Raw genomic sequence first — 16,771 nt, 5'->3', positions numbered from 1 at the left:
CCTGCAGGAACGCGACTCTAGCGTCAGCTAAGCGGCACGTCCGCCCCCAGCCGTCATCGATTCGCTACCGACTACGCGACATCAGTGTGTTCTGAGCTTCATATTCATCGAACGGCATGCCTCCCAGATCAAGAAAAAACGGCGAGCCCCAAGCATTGGCTGTCCGACAATCTCCGCGCAAAAGGAAGCATAAGGAGGTAGAACCTGAGTCCATCCCTCAACCTAGCCATCACGCGCTCAAGCAGCAAGACGTGCAGGATTCAAGTGAGAGTACTACTACTGCCGCCTCTAAGACTTCAAACAGGAGAAAGCAAGCAAAGCAGAATGTGGTGTTAGATGAGCCTAGCAGGACTGACATCGCCGATGATCAAAATGGTCAAGTGCTCGACATATTACCTGATACAACTACCAAGAGTAAAGCCGCTAAGAAAGCAAAGACGAACGGCACAGCAAAGCAACTCATAGAAGACGACGAATCCAGTGAACTATCTTCTGTGCCGGACGACGAGGACAAGTCCAAGCCAAAGAAGAAACGAAAACGAAAGACCAAGGAGGAAAAGGAAGCAGAAGCCATGCCTCTAGCACCAAGAGCTACAGGTTTAAACATGTTCGTTGGAGCCCACGTCAGCATAGCTAAAGGAGTCGAGAATGCCATCACCAACGCAGTACACATCGGAGGAAATGCCATGGCAATGTTTCTGCAGAGCCAGCGAAAGTGGGAGAACCCTGAGCTTAAGCCAGAGAACAGAGACGCTTTCATGTCAGCATGCTCACACCATAGCTATGACGCGAAGCAGCATATCGTGCCTCACGGCTCTTATCTCGTCAATCTTGCAGCTAAAGATCCAGCTCAAGGCAAGAAGTCCTACGACTTCTTCCTGAACGACCTGAAGCGATGTGAAGCTCTTGGCATAAAGTACTACAACTTTCATCCTGGCGCGACGAACAAAGATCCACTACCTGATGCCATTAAAAGATTGGCAGGATACCTGAACAAAGCCCTCTCTGAGACCAACTCAGTGGTCCCTCTGCTTGAGAACATGGCAGGAACCGAGACCATAATCGGCTCAAGGTTCTCAGATCTAGCTGAGATAATCGCCCATATCAAACCCGAGTATCTTGGACGCATCGGAATCTGCATCGACACTTGCCACACATTCGCTGCTGGATACGATCTGCGGACTCCAGAAGCCTTCAAGAAGACTTTCAAAGAGCTAGACGATACAGTAGGCCTGAAGTATCTCAAGGCAATGCACATCAACGACTCCAAGGGCATGTTCGGCTCCCACAAAGACCTACACCAAAACATCGGCACCGGGTTCCTCGGGCTCCGGGCATTCCACAGCATAATGAACGAGCCACGTCTGGCCAATATCCCACTCATCCTCGAGACACCCTGCGAGAAGCCAGATCCCGAGGACCCAAAGAAAACCATCGACGACAAAACTGTCTGGTCACGCGAGATCAAGATGCTAGAAAGCTTGATTGGCATGGACCCAGAAAGCGACGAGTACAAGAAGCTCGAGAGCGATCTGGCTGATCAGGGCAAAGACGAGCGGGACAAGATGATTCAGTGGGTTGCAGAGCGGGAGAAGAAAGAGCGCGAGAAGGAAGAAAAAGCTCGGAAGAAGCTCGAGAAGGCGGACAAGGGACAGAAGAGTATCGCTGGTATGTTCGGTGGAAAGGGAAAGAAGAAGAAGGCGAAAACACCAAGTGAGAGTTCTGGTGCCGGGTCAAGCTCAGATTCAGAGTCAGAGTGATACAGGTTCATCGGCCAGTGTCGCATCTCCAACATCAGGTTGTATTCGTACACAACCACTGGGAACAGTATGGTATGAAGTCCTCTTACGAGAATATTCAATATACTGTCCTTGCTTGAGGCACAGTAGACGCCATGCTCGCATGCTATGCAGCAAAAGTGTTCACAGCCTGCAAGGAGACCGAGGCAGGAGCGGTCAGTGTTATTGGAAGGGAGGACCACGATACCAGCGAAAGAAACGAATGAGCGATTACAGGCCTACAGTAGTAGGCACGATCAACAGCATGAAGTGAACCTCCCAAAAATGCAAGAGCACTATAGCGGCGAAGGAAGGCGAACTTACAACCCGACTCAGCCGACAAACACTACAAATCACCCGCACCTTCCACACCGCACCACCACCCTCGCACCTTCCTCCCACAAATCTCCCACACCACAAACCCAACAAAAAAGGACCCAACACCGACACCATCCAGACTCGAACTGGAATCTCCACCACTTGACAATATAGTGTTCGTTATACCGTTCGGAACGCAACAAATGCACGCTATTATAACTCCTAAAGGAGGCCAAGTATATAGGGTTCAACACGCTGAATGTGTCTGGTGGTGTGCTACCGATTGCACCATGGTGTCTTGATGTATTTCAGTTGTGGGCTGATTTGAGGTGGGGTTTGTGAGGGTTTGGGTTATGTGGGTTTGGTAAGGGCGAGGGATTTAGTGGAAGGTGCAGTGGGAGAGGGATGACGGGAGTTGAGGAAAGCACGACCCGTGAATACCTAGTGAGATCAGCGACTGGAAGTAGAGGAGGTGCGGCGGGCACTATCAAGGGATGCGGTCTGTATAGTTTGCTTAAGAAGGTACATTCGTGAAGGCTGGACGGCGCAACTTGTCCTTAAAAGTAGGCAGGATCAAGAGCATAAAGAAGGTGTCACTGAGGGCGTAGATGAGATTCGATCTCGTCATCTTGGAGGCTGGCATGTAAATAAGAGGAGAGGGGAGCGCCGTCTGTCTCGACGGCTAAGTAAGGAGGTACAATTGAGACAAGGGGAGAGAGAGACTGTATGCTGAGAATGTGAATGTGTTAGGTACTGTAGAGACATGGAAGTTTTGGCTGCATATGCGAGACACCTAGTAACAAGGCGCCTCCAAGCTTGAGAAAAAGATGGGATGGATATTGCAGGTTCGGGCAAACTCGGTAAGCCGTTTCTGAACATGCTTTACGTTTCGACGTGCTGGGACATGTACGATACCAGGAAAGAAGCAGGTGGATCTGATATGTCTACTGATCAGGTTGAAGGAATATATTCAAAGGAAGCTTTTATCTATACAGCAAAGCAGTTCCCAGAACTTTGATCTTATACATGAATCATTCTCAGATCTCCATCCAACCTGGCCTCCGATCGGTCGAAGGTATGGTCGTTCTCGACGGCATGAAGGTTCTGTCTGGCAGAAAGGTGTGACACGCTTAAGCGGTATAGGTGGACGCAGAAACGTTTCCACCACGACCGGTCCAGTTGACGTGGGTGTAGGCACCCTCTGGGTACTTGTCGTTGGCATATTCTGGCTTGATTTGAAAGGTGTGGGCACCGAAGTAATCACGTTGAGCTTGGAGCAGGTTGGCTGGCAGATCCTTGGCCCGGTAGCCATCATAGAAAGCAAGAGCGGTGGAGAAGGCTGGTGTTGGGATACCCCATTGGACACCCTTGGAGATGACGTCTCTCCAGCCTGGCTGAGCTTTGTGGATAGCCTTGTTGAAGAAGTCGTTGAAGAGCAGATTCTCGAGATCTGGGTTCTCCCGGTAGGCATGGGTGATGTCCTTCAAGAAGACGGATCGGATGATGCAGCCTCCTCGCCACATAAGAGCGATCGATGGCTTGTTGAGCTTCCACTTGTACTCCTTAGCGGCCTGTTGCATCAGCATGAAACCCTGAGCGTAGGAGATGATCTTTGAGGCGTAGAGGGCTTGTTCCAGATTCGCGAGGAACTCCTTCCTGTCTCCGGTGAAGTTTGGCTTTGGGCCTTCGAGAAGCTTGGCAGCTCGGCCTCGCTCGGACTTCAGGGAGGACAAGCATCGAGAGAACACAGCCTCACCGATGAGAGTCACAGGCATACCGAGATCGAGGGCGTTGATGGCAGTCCACTTGCCAGTTCCCTTCTGTCCAGCAGAGTCAAGAATCTTCTCGACGAGTGGCTTGCCATCATCGTCGTTGAACGCCAGGACGTCACGGGTGATTTCAGTCAGGAAAGAGTCTAGGACACCCTTGTTCCACTGACCGAAGGTCTCGGACATTTCTGGGTAAGTCATTCCAAGACCACGCTTCATGATGTCGTACGCCTATAGATGTCAGTAGTCTGCTCTGCTCTACGCTTTCATATGCTTACCTCGCAGATGAGCTGCATGTCACCATATTCGATACCGTTGTGCACCATCTTGACGTAGTGACCAGCACCTTCGTCACCAACCCAGTCACAGCATGGCTCGCCATCGGACTTGGCAGAAATGGACTGAAAGATGTCCTTGATGTGTGGCCAGGCCTCCTCGTTACCACCGGGCATGATAGATGGGCCATATCGGGCACCTTCTTCACCACCGGAAACACCGGTTCCGACAAATCTGATACCCTTCTCAGAGAGGTACTTGGTTCGTCGGTTGGTGTCTGGATAGTGAGAGTTACCACCATCGATGATGATGTCGCCGGGGTCGCAGTATGGGAGAAGCTTCTCGATGAAGTCGTCAACAGCGGGACCTGCCATGACAAGCAGCATCATTCGTCGAGGCTTCTTCAGCTTCTTGGCGAACTCCTCGATGGAGTGAGCACCGACAATCGACTTTCCTGCACCATCTGTTAACTATTGTTCCTGCTCTTCTCTGCTTCTCGCTGCATACCCTTGGCCTCATTTTCGAGGAATCGGTCGACCTTGGAGACGGTTCGGTTGAAGGCAACGACGGTGAAACCGTGGTCAGCAGCATTCATAATCAGGTTCTGGCCCATGACGGCCAGACCGATGAGACCAAAATCACCACTAGGTTCATCATGCGCCCTGAAACTGGCAGTGATGCCAGCCAAACGCGCACTAAGTCAGCAAATGAGACAGTCAACGACGAATACTTGCAGCCAGGAAAATAGAGCTCTTGACGATGTCAAAGAGCTATGTAGCGGGGCGGGCATATGCAGATGGAGCTTTGTACTTACACTGGGTCAGACATGGTTGCGGTATTGAGAGGTTTTCCAAAAGCTGTTGTGAAGGCGGTTTAGAGATTATGGAGGGACTTGATGGACAGTTTCAAACAATTCTCTCAACGCACCGAGAAGAGGAACTGAATTGAGTGAGAGAAGGAGTGTTGGAGGATGTTGCGGTTCAAGAAGTTTTTGAGTGAAGCCCGTGGTGCCCCACTACGATGATACTCAACACTCATCAGCATGACTGCGGGAACCGAAGCCGCAAGCTCCATAGAGGGGTCTCACTCGACGCTAAGGCTTCATACACCACTCACAATCTATGCTTGCTCAGACCGAAGGGAAAGAAAGGTCTTACGCTTGCCGCAGCCTGCCGTCACTTTGTCATTCAAGGCCAGTACTATTTCGCAGTAGATGCACGTTTGATGACCAAGGCCAATCGTGGTGAATCAGCTGCTAGTTTCGAGGTGGTGGAGGGACGTTATGTCAGCTCTCTTTACACGTTAAGCACCTTCCGAGTTCCATGAGTCTCCTACGACAGAACCATGTGTCTGGCGCAGGCAGAGAGACTCAGTATTAGCTTGTAGACATGAGGTTCTCCGTAGCAGTAAGCTGGCGACAGACGTTCCGTCGGAAGCACATAACACGAATTAAAATGCCTCAAGTCCTGAATTGTTTGTCCGGTCAACTTTGAAGCCTTAATGCCAAGCCTGTTGCGCTTATGCCTGACGCGAATGAATATGTTTGACATGTTTGCGCAACTGACTGATCGGCCTTCCACAGCGCGCCTGCCACATTCGAGTCTTTGAACCTTGGACCATATTCCAGCACTTGACAGCGTATGTTTTCGACTTTGCGCAACCCAACTACACGTACACATTGTGACCTCGCGTAAAAGTCTGGGTTCTAACAATCCGTGGGCTGCACGTGTGGGAAGCCGATAGGCACCTGGTACGTTCTTATCTACCCACGCCGGTCGCAAAAGTACACACATTCATCATGGCGTATCCGCCGCCTCCAGGTCATGCATCGTTACCTCCAAAGCCTCCGCCATCTGCGGCTCCTCCGAAAACAAACGCCTTCAAGCCAGCCTTCACAGCATTTGCGCCTCGAACGGTAGGCCCCACGGGGAGTGCGAACAGGTCAACCAGCACGGCACAGTACTCCGCGCCGCCAGCGCCCAATTATGCCGCACAACCATCATACACGGCCGCTCCTCAGCCTTCGTATCAAGCACAGCCGCAATATCCTCCGAGCTATGAAGCTGCAGCTCCCGGCGCACCACCACAGATAAGAAATCCATTCGTGGCTGCACCTGATCAACCGTCGGGCTCGAATCCTTACGGCAGCTACGATCCTGAATACGAAGCACAGCTACAGCAGTGGCAGTCAGCGTACACAGCTAAGGATGACAAGCCAGGATACACCAAGACTGCCGCACCAGTAGTCAAGACTGAGACCACAGCTCAGGGCTCAAAAGAAGCTCAAAAGACAGTGCAAAGATCAGGAGGTGGCACAACCTGGACAGACGACTCACTTCTGGAGTGGGATCCAGCACATTTCCGAATCTTCGTTGGTAATCTGGCAGGCGAGGTGACAGATGAGTCGCTGCTAAAGGCATTCGCAAAGTACGGGTCCGTACAGAAGGCGCGAGTCATTAGAGACAAGAGGACAACGAAGAGCAAAGGATATGGTTTCGTCAGTTTCGCGAATGGAGACGAGTATTTCCAGGCTGCGAAGGATATGCAGGGGAAGTACATTGGGAGTCATCCAGTTCTGATCAAGCGGGCCATGACCGAGGTCAGAGCCACCACAGTAAAAAATGACAGAGGAAAGCATAACAAGAATAAGAATAAGAACAAGGGAGCTGGTGGTCAAGGGACTGTGGAATATGGTGGGGTTGAGAAGAAGGCTCCGAAAACCAAGAATGGCCTTCGAGTGCTGGGATGAATTTGTCGAATCACATACTTGAGGACATCCGTGTCAAAAGAAGTGTGCAGGAGGATTGTGCTTCCGGTTCTGCTCGTGTGGTATCGTGACATATTTTGAAGGAGCAAGAAGTGCAGCTACAAAGCAGAACATGATCTTTTTAAGGCTATGGCCGCAGTAGCGAGCGAATTTGAAGGGCTGGTTGTGCTTCCCGTTTTACGCGCGCTCCTGGCAATGCGGAATAAGCTCATAAGTGAAGCGTACCAATGTTTTCGAGAAACTGTTCAAGCAGGTGCGTTGTCGCGCATGATGGAACTGCTCTTTGGCAAGCCTTTAGCGGGTGAGTCTCGTGACGGGATCTTGCGCTCTCGCTGCACGAGGCAATTGCGTCCTGGGCTAGATATATGAATGCGACCATCAGGAGGTACATGCGAAGGCGCGACCAGAAGGCTAGGCGTACAACGCCGCCTGGTACAAACACAGGCCTTGACTCAGGTGCTCGTTATTCCGACACAACGACCAGTCACAGAAGGATATAGGGTACGGCAGAGAGGAGTCGGGTCATTGACAGTCAGAACGCAACGCATTGGGGAGCAGGTAGTACAAAAGAGAGTCTTGATGGACACTCCGCCATGTTTCACGACTACGGGAGCGAACATCCTGCTGCTCCTGTTGATCGCTACCAACCACACCTGATGGCATTCTACTCATGGTCGCCATCACCCGTAGCATTGATGAACGTGATTCGAGGGTGTCCATGTTGCGATCTGTACGAGAGACTCTTCTGCCGTGTCCAATACATTGCTTTCCTTGTCCTGAGCACTTCCCAATATTTATGGTATGCCATTGCATACTAACTAGCATTTGAGTGAGCAACAGAACAAACTGGAATATAGGCTTAAGTTGAGTTGCAATTAGCTACAATCAGAATCATCTCTAGGAGTACCCAAAGCAAGAATTTTGTTGTAGCCTCAGGATACAGCGCACATGTCTTCCGTGCTCCGGCCCGTGGCTCGCCGTTCCGCCGACCTCCGGCGCTAGGATAGCCGCTTTGGACCTCGGCCCCTTTTGCGCAGAAGTCAGCGGCAGTTAACACAGAACAACAACATCACCATTACCGACTTCTCTTCTTGAACGACGAGACTTTCGCCAAGATCGCGACTCTGTAGTGTTTCCAATCTACGTAGCTGAGATCATGCGCAGTGTTGCCTGAGAAATCAGAGGTCAAAGGATCGATTATGTAGCGTCACGTGATTTTGGACGTCGTGGAACAATGCTTGCGAAAAGCCACTGGTACCAGAACCTGTTCACGTTTACGAGGCGTACAACCTCTGCTGTAGGGGTCGATTTGTGTACACGGAAGCACGTCAAGAATGTGCTCGCATATGCCACGGCCATTGTAGTAGTAATGTTCCGGCCTGGTTCCCTGTATTGTCCCCCGACTCTGGCCCAGTAGTGTCTTCACCCCAGAACTACGAATCTCAGGCTTCTCGGCGCCGGACATCGCCGGAAAGTGGATAGAGTCATATGCGTTGTAACCACAGACTTGCTTCAACAATGGCACACAGATGCTGGCTGGATAGTTCAGGTAAATTTCGAACTTCCCAATTGACTCGCCCCCAAACTAACAGGATTGAAGTGGTAGAATTCTTGCTTTGGGTACTCCTAGAGATGATTCTGATTGTAAGAGGTCCTGGGTTCAAATCCCAGTTCAGCCCTATCAACGGCGCCGCCTGGCGATCGATTTTTGCTCTCGATTTCCTTTTTGGGACACGGGGGTTTCGAGGCCATCAGGCTTTTTGTGCGGTGGGTCGGTGACGAGGCTAGTCCTGAAACAGAAAGCATCTTTGCCGGGCATTTGCTCCTATCGTCTGTCACTGCTCTCGCACATCGCGCTCGCTGTTGAGAGTGATCATCTTGTTGTTTGTTATGCTCGAGAGCTTCTCGGAAGATCAGCGTGCTCCGACTGCACGACGCGCCATCTTTTTGACGCGTAAATGAATCCATGGGCAATGCGCTACTGTAACCCCAAGGGTGAGCTCATTCTCGCATCGCGGAGCTCGTTGTCAGCAGATCCATCTATGAGGCACGGCGCGCCCCTGGCATCGAGGGCGGCGAACAGCGAAGTCCTCTCTACGATGTGCATGCCAGGCAGCACATGTCGATGTCATCCATGAAGCATGTATCTCATATTGGGGCTTCAAAGCTCGTCACGAAGCAGTATGCATGATGGCGCCTAAGGTAAGGCTGAAAATGACTTTCGGTGGACTCGACCGCCTCAGCGCGCCACATCGCTCTCATGACCCGCGCTTCCACAACAACTCATCAATGGCGTTTCGGTCTGTCGTGTTGATCAATTCTGGTGTTGCGCGAAAAAAATGAATATTGTTACTCAATTATGTGTGGTTGGCTTGAACGGGAGGGCTCCCGCGGCCAAACGTGGATCAGGGGTTGCAAAGCCGTCTTTGGTCTTGTTCAAGCAGGCGTGATCAGGAGATTTCGAGAAGGTACGTACAAGACGGCGTCGAGCGGTGGAAAGGAAGGAACCGAAGGACAGACGTGTCAAGCAAAAAAGGTGAAAGCACGACCTAGATCGGGTAATTACGTTTTTACATAAAAGCTGGAAGGTGCGATGTTGAAATGGGCATGAAAGAAGGCGCGACAAGGAGAAAAGTGTGCGATTTGACGGCCGGAAGCTGCAATCCGTGAAGAAGGTGCCATTGGCATTATAGGAAGGCATGATCGTGAGGACGGCAGTCGCACTGCAATCAAGAGAATATCGTCCTGACGTGGGTACAAGGTGTTCATGCATGCTGTCAGCTCTATAGTATGGTGAGTTTCTTTGAGCTCCTCGCCATAGTAGTCGGAATCGGCCGCAGGTACACGCCCATATATGGCAAAGCAGAATCCGCTAGACTCAATAGCGCTGCTAGTGAGTCGACATCGTGACCAACCTCGACTTGCAAGCCATGCCATTGCAAGGTCTTCGTGTCATCCTCGAGGGGGACGCCCGAAGTATCTCGTGTTTTGATCAGGCTCTATCTACGGCCACTCAGGTTGGCGTGGATATAGTTGCGCCTTGTTGTCTATTTCATCCACGTGAGGTACCTGGGTGCTTCGTGCTTCACCCTCAGACAGAGTCATGCTGCTTCAGTCTCTTGAGTTGTGCAAGACGTAGGACGGCAGCAATCTTGATACCCGTGATCGCTGAATGCTGAATAGATCTGTAACAAAACGCGGTGCAGTGGCCGCAAATTAGTGCCCAATCACACCGCTGTTCGAGCCTGCATCTTCGCGCTCGATGCTCGGAAATATGAATACGACAGCTTTGTTCTTTTTTTCTATCAAGGTGCTTGTTTGATGCTTTGCGTCGTGCGATAATCCCAAAGCTCAACGAGGTATGTGGCTTCGCTGATTTCAAGAACAATGGGTAGACAAATATGCCTTTGCCGACGCGGAACATCAAGCTGACTGCTTGTTTCACTCCCGGGGGCACGCCAGTTCCCGATCATCAGACCGAGACTCGACGGTATCTCAAGATCAATTCGCGAATTTGCGAGATGTCTACAACATCTTGATGCTGTATCTGGGGAGGACGCCAGACTCTGAGACTGGTACGTGCTCGTGAGGAAAGTCCATGACGTGATTGGCGGGTTTGCGATTGCCACGGGCTTGCTTTCAATCTCCCGCACACTGCACCCCCTCAACGATGACTCGGAACTGACAGACATATGAAACTGAAGCAAGACTCAAGTGAATCAACGTCGCCTCAGCTCTCGCTTTGTTCAGTCTCAAATGCCACAAAGATGATAACGCCTACGTAACACTGATTTTTCATACTTCTGGCGCACGCCCGTCATCTCCAAGCCTGCCTTTAAATAAGCCGTGATCCGTCGAGGTCATAGCGAGGCACATCCCCAGGCTACATTACCCACTGACAATTAGGACCTATGAGCTACAATCTCTGGAAATACTTCTTCGATGACGATGTCGATAGCTTTCGGCAATATCTGGCGCGAGCCACCTTCGATCGCAATGCATCGAAAGCAGTAGGTGGCGGACATACTACTGCCCTCAGGGTAGGAAGTCCTGGCCACCTGGCGACCTCCCCGAAGACACCTGTCAGACCTAAGAAGAGCGGCGCACATGTTGCACTTAGTGGAGGAAAGAATGCGCCTATCCTGACGAGGTCAGACATCAACGCAAGAGATGGTTTCGGAAGGACACTTCTGCATCACGCAGTCTCATCGCGCAGCGAACATGCCATCGAGTTTGTCAAACTCTTGCTCGAGCTGCCATTGCTCGACTTGTACGTACAGGACACCGAGAGCGGCTGGACAGCATTGCACAGAGCACTTTACTCTGGCAATGTTGCAGCTGCGCAAGCCCTAACTGTCAAAGATATTCAGAATGCCACTGATTATACTACAAATGTCTCACATGCCAATGCCGGTGGCCTAGTCAAGATTAAGGATCATGAAGGAAACAGTCCTTTCGAAGTGTTTGGATTGACCACTGCGCCTCGCGATCTTCAGCAGCAGAACGCAAACGCCTCCCTAGAAGCAGCGGAGGCTGCAAGTGTTCAGAGCGCCGATATGGATAATGATACCGCAGGCAAGCCGCGCGATACCTTGCGACCACGTACAGATTTGCATGGGGATGAAGTCTTTGCTTTCGGCAGTAACAAGAACATCACTTTGGGCCTAGGCGATGGAGATGACAGAACGTACCCAGAGCGCATCCATCTCGAACGCCCTGAGCATCTCTTGGAACGACTGTTTGAAGATTACAAGATCTGGCGTCAGAAAGAATCTGTCAATGATGATCTCGACGACGGCATTGCTGAATTGCAGGAACTCCCTACGATCATCAAGAACAAGCCAATCGTGATTCAAGATGTGGTTATGTCAAAATTGCATACGGCCATTCTCACAGATGACCCTATCTCGAACCTCCACATCTGTGGGTTTGGCCCTGGCGGACGACTCGGAACAGGCGATGAAGCGACTCGTTTCACGTTTGCGTGTATCCAAGGCGGAGGTCTGGCAAAGCGTCGAGTATCTTCAATTGCACTCGGCCAAGATCATAGCATCGCCATATGCTCTTCCGGAGAAGTATTTACTTGGGGAAGCAATCGATATGGCCAGCTTGGTTACGAACTGCCGGAAGTCCCTGCCCACGAAATGCCTATGCAAGTAACACCTAGGCAGATCTATGGTCTGATCAAGAAAGAGCAAGTCATTGGTGCCGCAGCCTCTTCCTTGCACTCAGTGATATACACCTCGTCGGGTATATACACTTTTGGCAAAAATGAAGGACAACTTGGATTGATGGACGCTGATGCGCGATCTCTGGAGACCCAAATTCTCCCTCGTCGAGTTGGAGTTTCGATCTTGCAATATGCTGTCGAGTCTGTAGCGGCAATCGACCGCGCGACGACTGTTCTTCTGGAGAATCACGATGTCATCGTGTTTACTCATTATGGCTGGACCAAGGTGCTGTTCCCTCTCGACACGTTCGGTAGCTCAATTGCTTCGGACGCTTTCTTCGCCCGTCACAAGCGTCAGACAAAGCACATCTGCAGCATTACATCGGGCGGCAACACCATATGCGCTCTGACGAGTTATGGCGAGGTCTTTACCATCGATGTTCCTCGACATGCTGAGTCAGTACCGTCGAGCAAGTCAACAACGAACCCGAGCAAGGCGAGAAATGCGTTGCCTACGCCATTCAAGGTATGGTCAATTCGCAAATCGCACATGGCGGCGCTCGATGTAGCGGTGGGTCAAGATGGTTCAGTCATCCTCTGTACTGCAGGTGGCACGGTCTGGAAGAAGGAAAAGCGTGCCAACATCAAATCTGTCCACACTGGTGTCGGCCACGTCAAGTCGAAGGACTACAAGTTCGTGCGAGTCCCCAACATATTTGGTGCTATCGCGGTGAGGAGCAACTCATTTGGAGCCTTTACTGCCATAAGGAAGGATTGTGATGTCATGAAAGAACAGATCGTTGTGGAACCCCCGACCCTCTGGAACAATATGTTCGACTTGCTTGCGTTTCGCGAGTATGGCGAAGCTACGGATGATGAAAATGCCGAAGAGCCACAACTAAGATTCTGGAAACCTGCAATGAAGGGTGCTTGTCCAGCTCTAATCAAGCGCGCATTGCTAATGAATACAAATGCTGAGGACGACTTTGTTCACGTCGCAAGACGTTTCGAGCCTCTCTCGAACTCTGACTACGATGTCTGGATCACTTCGAACGTGACCGATGTGCGACTGCCGGTACACAGCCTTGTGTTGAAGGCCAGAAGCAAGATTCTTCGTCGAGCTCTAGCAGAATTCGCCGAGACGTACTATTTCTCAGTCACTGATGTACTTAGTGTTGAGTATGGAACAGACGGGCAAATCCAGCTGCAGCTTCAAGGAGCAGATTTTCTTACTGTTGTCAACTTCGTTCTCTATCTATACACAGATACTTTAGCTGATGTGTGGCGGTTCACCTCAAAGGCACTTCACCTGGCACCACGGTACCGGGCAGTTCGTACAGAACTAATGAAGATTGCTCTTTCTTTGGACATGAGACATCTCGAACGGGCGGTGAGAGTAATGGATGAGCCGGTGCGGTCTCTACGAGACGATTCCGAGTCCGCGTTCCACGACTCGGATCTTTTCTCTGATGCGGACGTTGTCGTCGATCTTGCCGAAGGAGAGGAACGATACGCGCATAGTGTCATTCTGCAGTCAAGGTGTCCATTCTTCGAAGGTCTATTCCAGGGCCATACTGGCGGCATGTGGATGGCAGATCGGCGCAACAATGGTAGTGAAGGTCACGAGGCAGTTAGAGTTGACCTCAAGCATGTCGATGCCACGGTCTTCGAGATGGTGTTACGGCACGTGTATGCGGACACAGCTGAGGAATTGTTCGATGCCATCATCAGCGAGAATCTGGACGAATTCATTGATCTTGTCATCGAAGTCATGGCCGTGGCGAACGAACTGATGCTTGATCGCCTTGCCAGGATCTGCCAAAAGGTCATAGGCCGGTATGTAACGCCCTGGAACATCTGCGGGCTCTTGAACACCATCGCCGAATCATCCGAAGTCGAATTCAAGCAAGCGGGATTAGAATATATCGGGTTGAATCTGGAAAACATGCTCGAGCAAAGATTGCTAGAAGAACTTGACGAATATCTCCTCGAGGAGCTAAACGAGATGGTGCAATCAAACCAGCTAGCTTTTATGCCCATCGCAAGAAGTGACCGAGCTCTAGAGGTTTTACTCGAACAAGACCCGGCTCTTGCGGAACAGCTTGCAGTGAGCACACAGCGAAGAGTCGACGCCATGAGGTTGCCATCAAGGTACGTGGTGGAGGCTGTCAGGCCCAGTTCTGCCTGGAGGACGACAAGCGAAAAGAAGAACAGTGCAGCAAATGAGTCGAGCTCCGGCAAGCGGGGTCTGATGAACGCAGCCACAGCTTCGCCTTCTGCGAGTCCAGATATTCGTCCGTCTACCATTCTTGATGAGCTGCAGTTCGATATGGACGACGATGAGACGACACGAGCCAAGCCTAGGATCAGTCCAGACATGTCGCCATCACTGACACCGAATGCTGACAGATCAGCTAGGCCGTCTTTGACCCGCCTCAGCTCATCTCAACAATCTTACCCAGAGGAGGACCTGGAAGCATCAAGCTTTGCGACCACTCCGCGAATCTCAAGCATTCCTAGCAAGCCTACCGCCTCTGCGGGAAAGCGGACAGCTTCGGGGACAATATGGGCTGCGCCGTCAACCACCTCTCCCGGTCTTGGTTTGAAGGATATTATGCTGCAAGATTCTTCGCAAAAGGTATCAAATCTAACCCAATCTCTGCAAAACGCTGCCTTATCCTCTAAGCAAGCAGCAGCGAAGATTTCGCAAAAGGAGAGGAAGCGACAGCAGCACGAACAGAAGCTTCAGACGCAAGCTCAACTTGTGGCTGAAGCTGAGCAGAGGGCGAAAGAAGCGGACAAAGCAAAATTCGGATCACCATCATCTCCGTGGCAGAAAATGACATCGAAGTCGGCAACAACACCAACAAGACCTGCTCTCGAACAAGCGGCTACCTTGCCTACTGCACCAAGCCCACAAGCACAAAGCGCGGCACCCTCGAAAGACTCGAGGAAGGCATCACAAAAAGGTAAAGACAAGCAGCCACAAGCCAGCCGAAGCGTCTCATCCCCTGGCATGACGGGAGCATCAACCGCACCGCCTCCGCAAATTCAATCGATCAGACATACACCAGTCCCTGCTCGATCCAGCTCATGGCTTGATGCTAGAACATCCATGGCCGACATTCTTGCCCAGCAGCAATACGAGAAGATCTCGGTCAAAGAAACCGCCGCAAAGCGTTCCTTAGAAGAGATTCAACAGGAGCAGGTGTTCCAGGAGTGGTGGGACAACGAGACCCGCCGGGTGCAAGAAGAGGAAGAGGCAGCGGCCAGTGCCACAGCGAGTCGCAGGTCGAAAAGTGCTGGGCGAGGCAGAGGTGGCAAACAACGAAAGGGATCTGAACGAGGAAGTGCGAAGCCAAGCCAAGACCCGGTCTCGAAGTCGTCATCAGCACATGAAGGGAACAAGCATGAGCACGCACGTGTCGACAGTTCCACACCTCACCGTGGACGAGAGAACAAATCGCGTGGTAGCTATCGAGGTCGAGGCCGCGGTCGAGGAGCCGCCAATAGCCAGCAGGCATAGCGTGCACAGAGAATAGATGGTCCTATACACGAACTAGAGGTCGACAACGGGCCAATAGAATTACAACGCACAAATAACAGATTTCACAAAAATTCTTCCATCCTCATTTACTCGAGGACTTTTCGCAGATCTGTGCAACGTGGTTGAACAGCCATGCGGTGTACCACTGACCATCTAGACTAGACCCAGACATGACGGAACGCCGAGGCAGCAACTCTGCTGGCGACACATGGCGGTTGAGTAGACATGGTTGCACGGATGCGTGCATAACAAGGCGAAACGGCTCCGTATGCCGCAGTCAGTGTGGTGCTACATCTGTCGGTTCACTACAGCCGTGCCTTATTAGCTATCAGCTTCGCGACTGCGTGGCACCTACCGTAGGACAACATGTAGCTAGAGATGCACGATTCTACCAGACCGCCAAATGATCAAGACGTCTCGACAGGAACAGGCAAAGTGAGAAGCACGATTTGGCAGTAGTCGACGGAACTGCAGGATGTGTAGCCGCGGCATCTCCACATCGATTCGGCTCGAGAGGGCGATAGACTCGGAACACCGTATGGAATCGAGCAGGCGACAATCATACATGTCGCAGCTGCCTATCAGAGAGTTACATCGAAACCGTTATACGACACAGCAGGCAGATACCTCGTCTACGAAGAAGTCAACACAAGCCCATGATTGCACAACAACCTCCACGCTTGCGATTCACCACCCGTATAATGTGGGGAAAGCACTAGGATCCAGCAGTGGAAGCACGGTGGTCGATGATCGTTGGCTGCAGATAAAGCAGGCGTCGCACAGATCCGCGAGTCTAACAGCTCTCCACAACGTCGAGCTCCCACATCCTTTACCCAGGCTTTCTCTACAAGTACAGTAGGGACTGGGACATCCATGGTAAGTGTGTCGACGAGTCTCTCAAGCATTCCAAGCTTGTGAATTACCTTGATGCTCTCAACTATCTGGAGGTCCGATAATCTTCGTAGAAGGTAAAATGTAGCTAAGGAGGAAGAGGCCGAGTTAGTCACCAAAAATGACCTACCCGTTCAAGTCAAGGCGTGAAGTTGGTGACTCTTGTATCTTGATGGTCGTGCTTGCACAATTCAACTTCAATATATGGCCTTATTGTTCCTGCCCTTCTTCTACATCGTAGCCTGGACACATCAT

General features: G+C 51.3%; 4 protein-coding genes and 1 non-coding gene across 5 annotated transcripts; 4 read left to right on the top strand and 1 right to left on the bottom strand.

Moving 5' to 3' along the window:
• Window positions 1-116: 116 nt before the first annotated feature.
• APN1 (DNA-(apurinic or apyrimidinic site) lyase) lies at window positions 117-1,760 on the top strand (the record flags this gene model as incomplete). Its single annotated transcript, XM_064868777.1, has 1 exon — window positions 117-1,760. The coding sequence occupies one exon, from the start codon at window positions 117-119 to the stop codon at window positions 1,758-1,760; it is 1,644 nt and encodes a 547-aa protein (XP_064734274.1).
• A 1,466-nt stretch (window positions 1,761-3,226) lies between these two features.
• GND1 (phosphogluconate dehydrogenase (decarboxylating) gnd1) lies at window positions 3,227-4,969 on the bottom strand (the record flags this gene model as incomplete). The annotated part of the gene is made up of 4 exons (XM_064868776.1): window positions 3,227-4,096; window positions 4,144-4,595; window positions 4,649-4,836; window positions 4,956-4,969. The coding sequence occupies 4 exons, from the start codon at window positions 4,967-4,969 to the stop codon at window positions 3,227-3,229; spliced, it is 1,524 nt and encodes a 507-aa protein (XP_064734273.1).
• A 970-nt stretch (window positions 4,970-5,939) lies between these two features.
• On the top strand, window positions 5,940-6,890 carry PMZ80_000323 (uncharacterized protein; the record flags this gene model as incomplete). Its single annotated transcript, XM_064868775.1, has 1 exon — window positions 5,940-6,890. The coding sequence occupies one exon, from the start codon at window positions 5,940-5,942 to the stop codon at window positions 6,888-6,890; it is 951 nt and encodes a 316-aa protein (XP_064734272.1).
• A 1,552-nt stretch (window positions 6,891-8,442) lies between these two features.
• Window positions 8,443-8,587, top strand: PMZ80_000322. The gene has a single exon. It is a non-coding gene; the product is annotated as a tRNA-Pro (tRNA).
• A 2,232-nt stretch (window positions 8,588-10,819) lies between these two features.
• Window positions 10,820-15,604, top strand: PMZ80_000321 (uncharacterized protein; the record flags this gene model as incomplete). Its single annotated transcript, XM_064868774.1, has 1 exon — window positions 10,820-15,604. One exon carries the CDS (start codon window positions 10,820-10,822, stop codon window positions 15,602-15,604), a length of 4,785 nt encoding a protein of 1,594 aa, XP_064734271.1.
• Between the last annotated feature and the right edge of the window lie 1,167 nt (window positions 15,605-16,771).

Source organism: Knufia obscura, assembly GCF_036327395.1.
Source record: "Knufia obscura strain CCFEE 5817 isolate CBS 148926 chromosome Unknown scaffold_1, whole genome shotgun sequence".
NCBI lineage: Eukaryota > Fungi > Ascomycota > Eurotiomycetes > Chaetothyriales > Trichomeriaceae > Knufia > Knufia obscura.
Note: the sequence above shows the minus strand (reverse complement) of the source record. Positions and strands in the feature narration are given on the sequence as shown.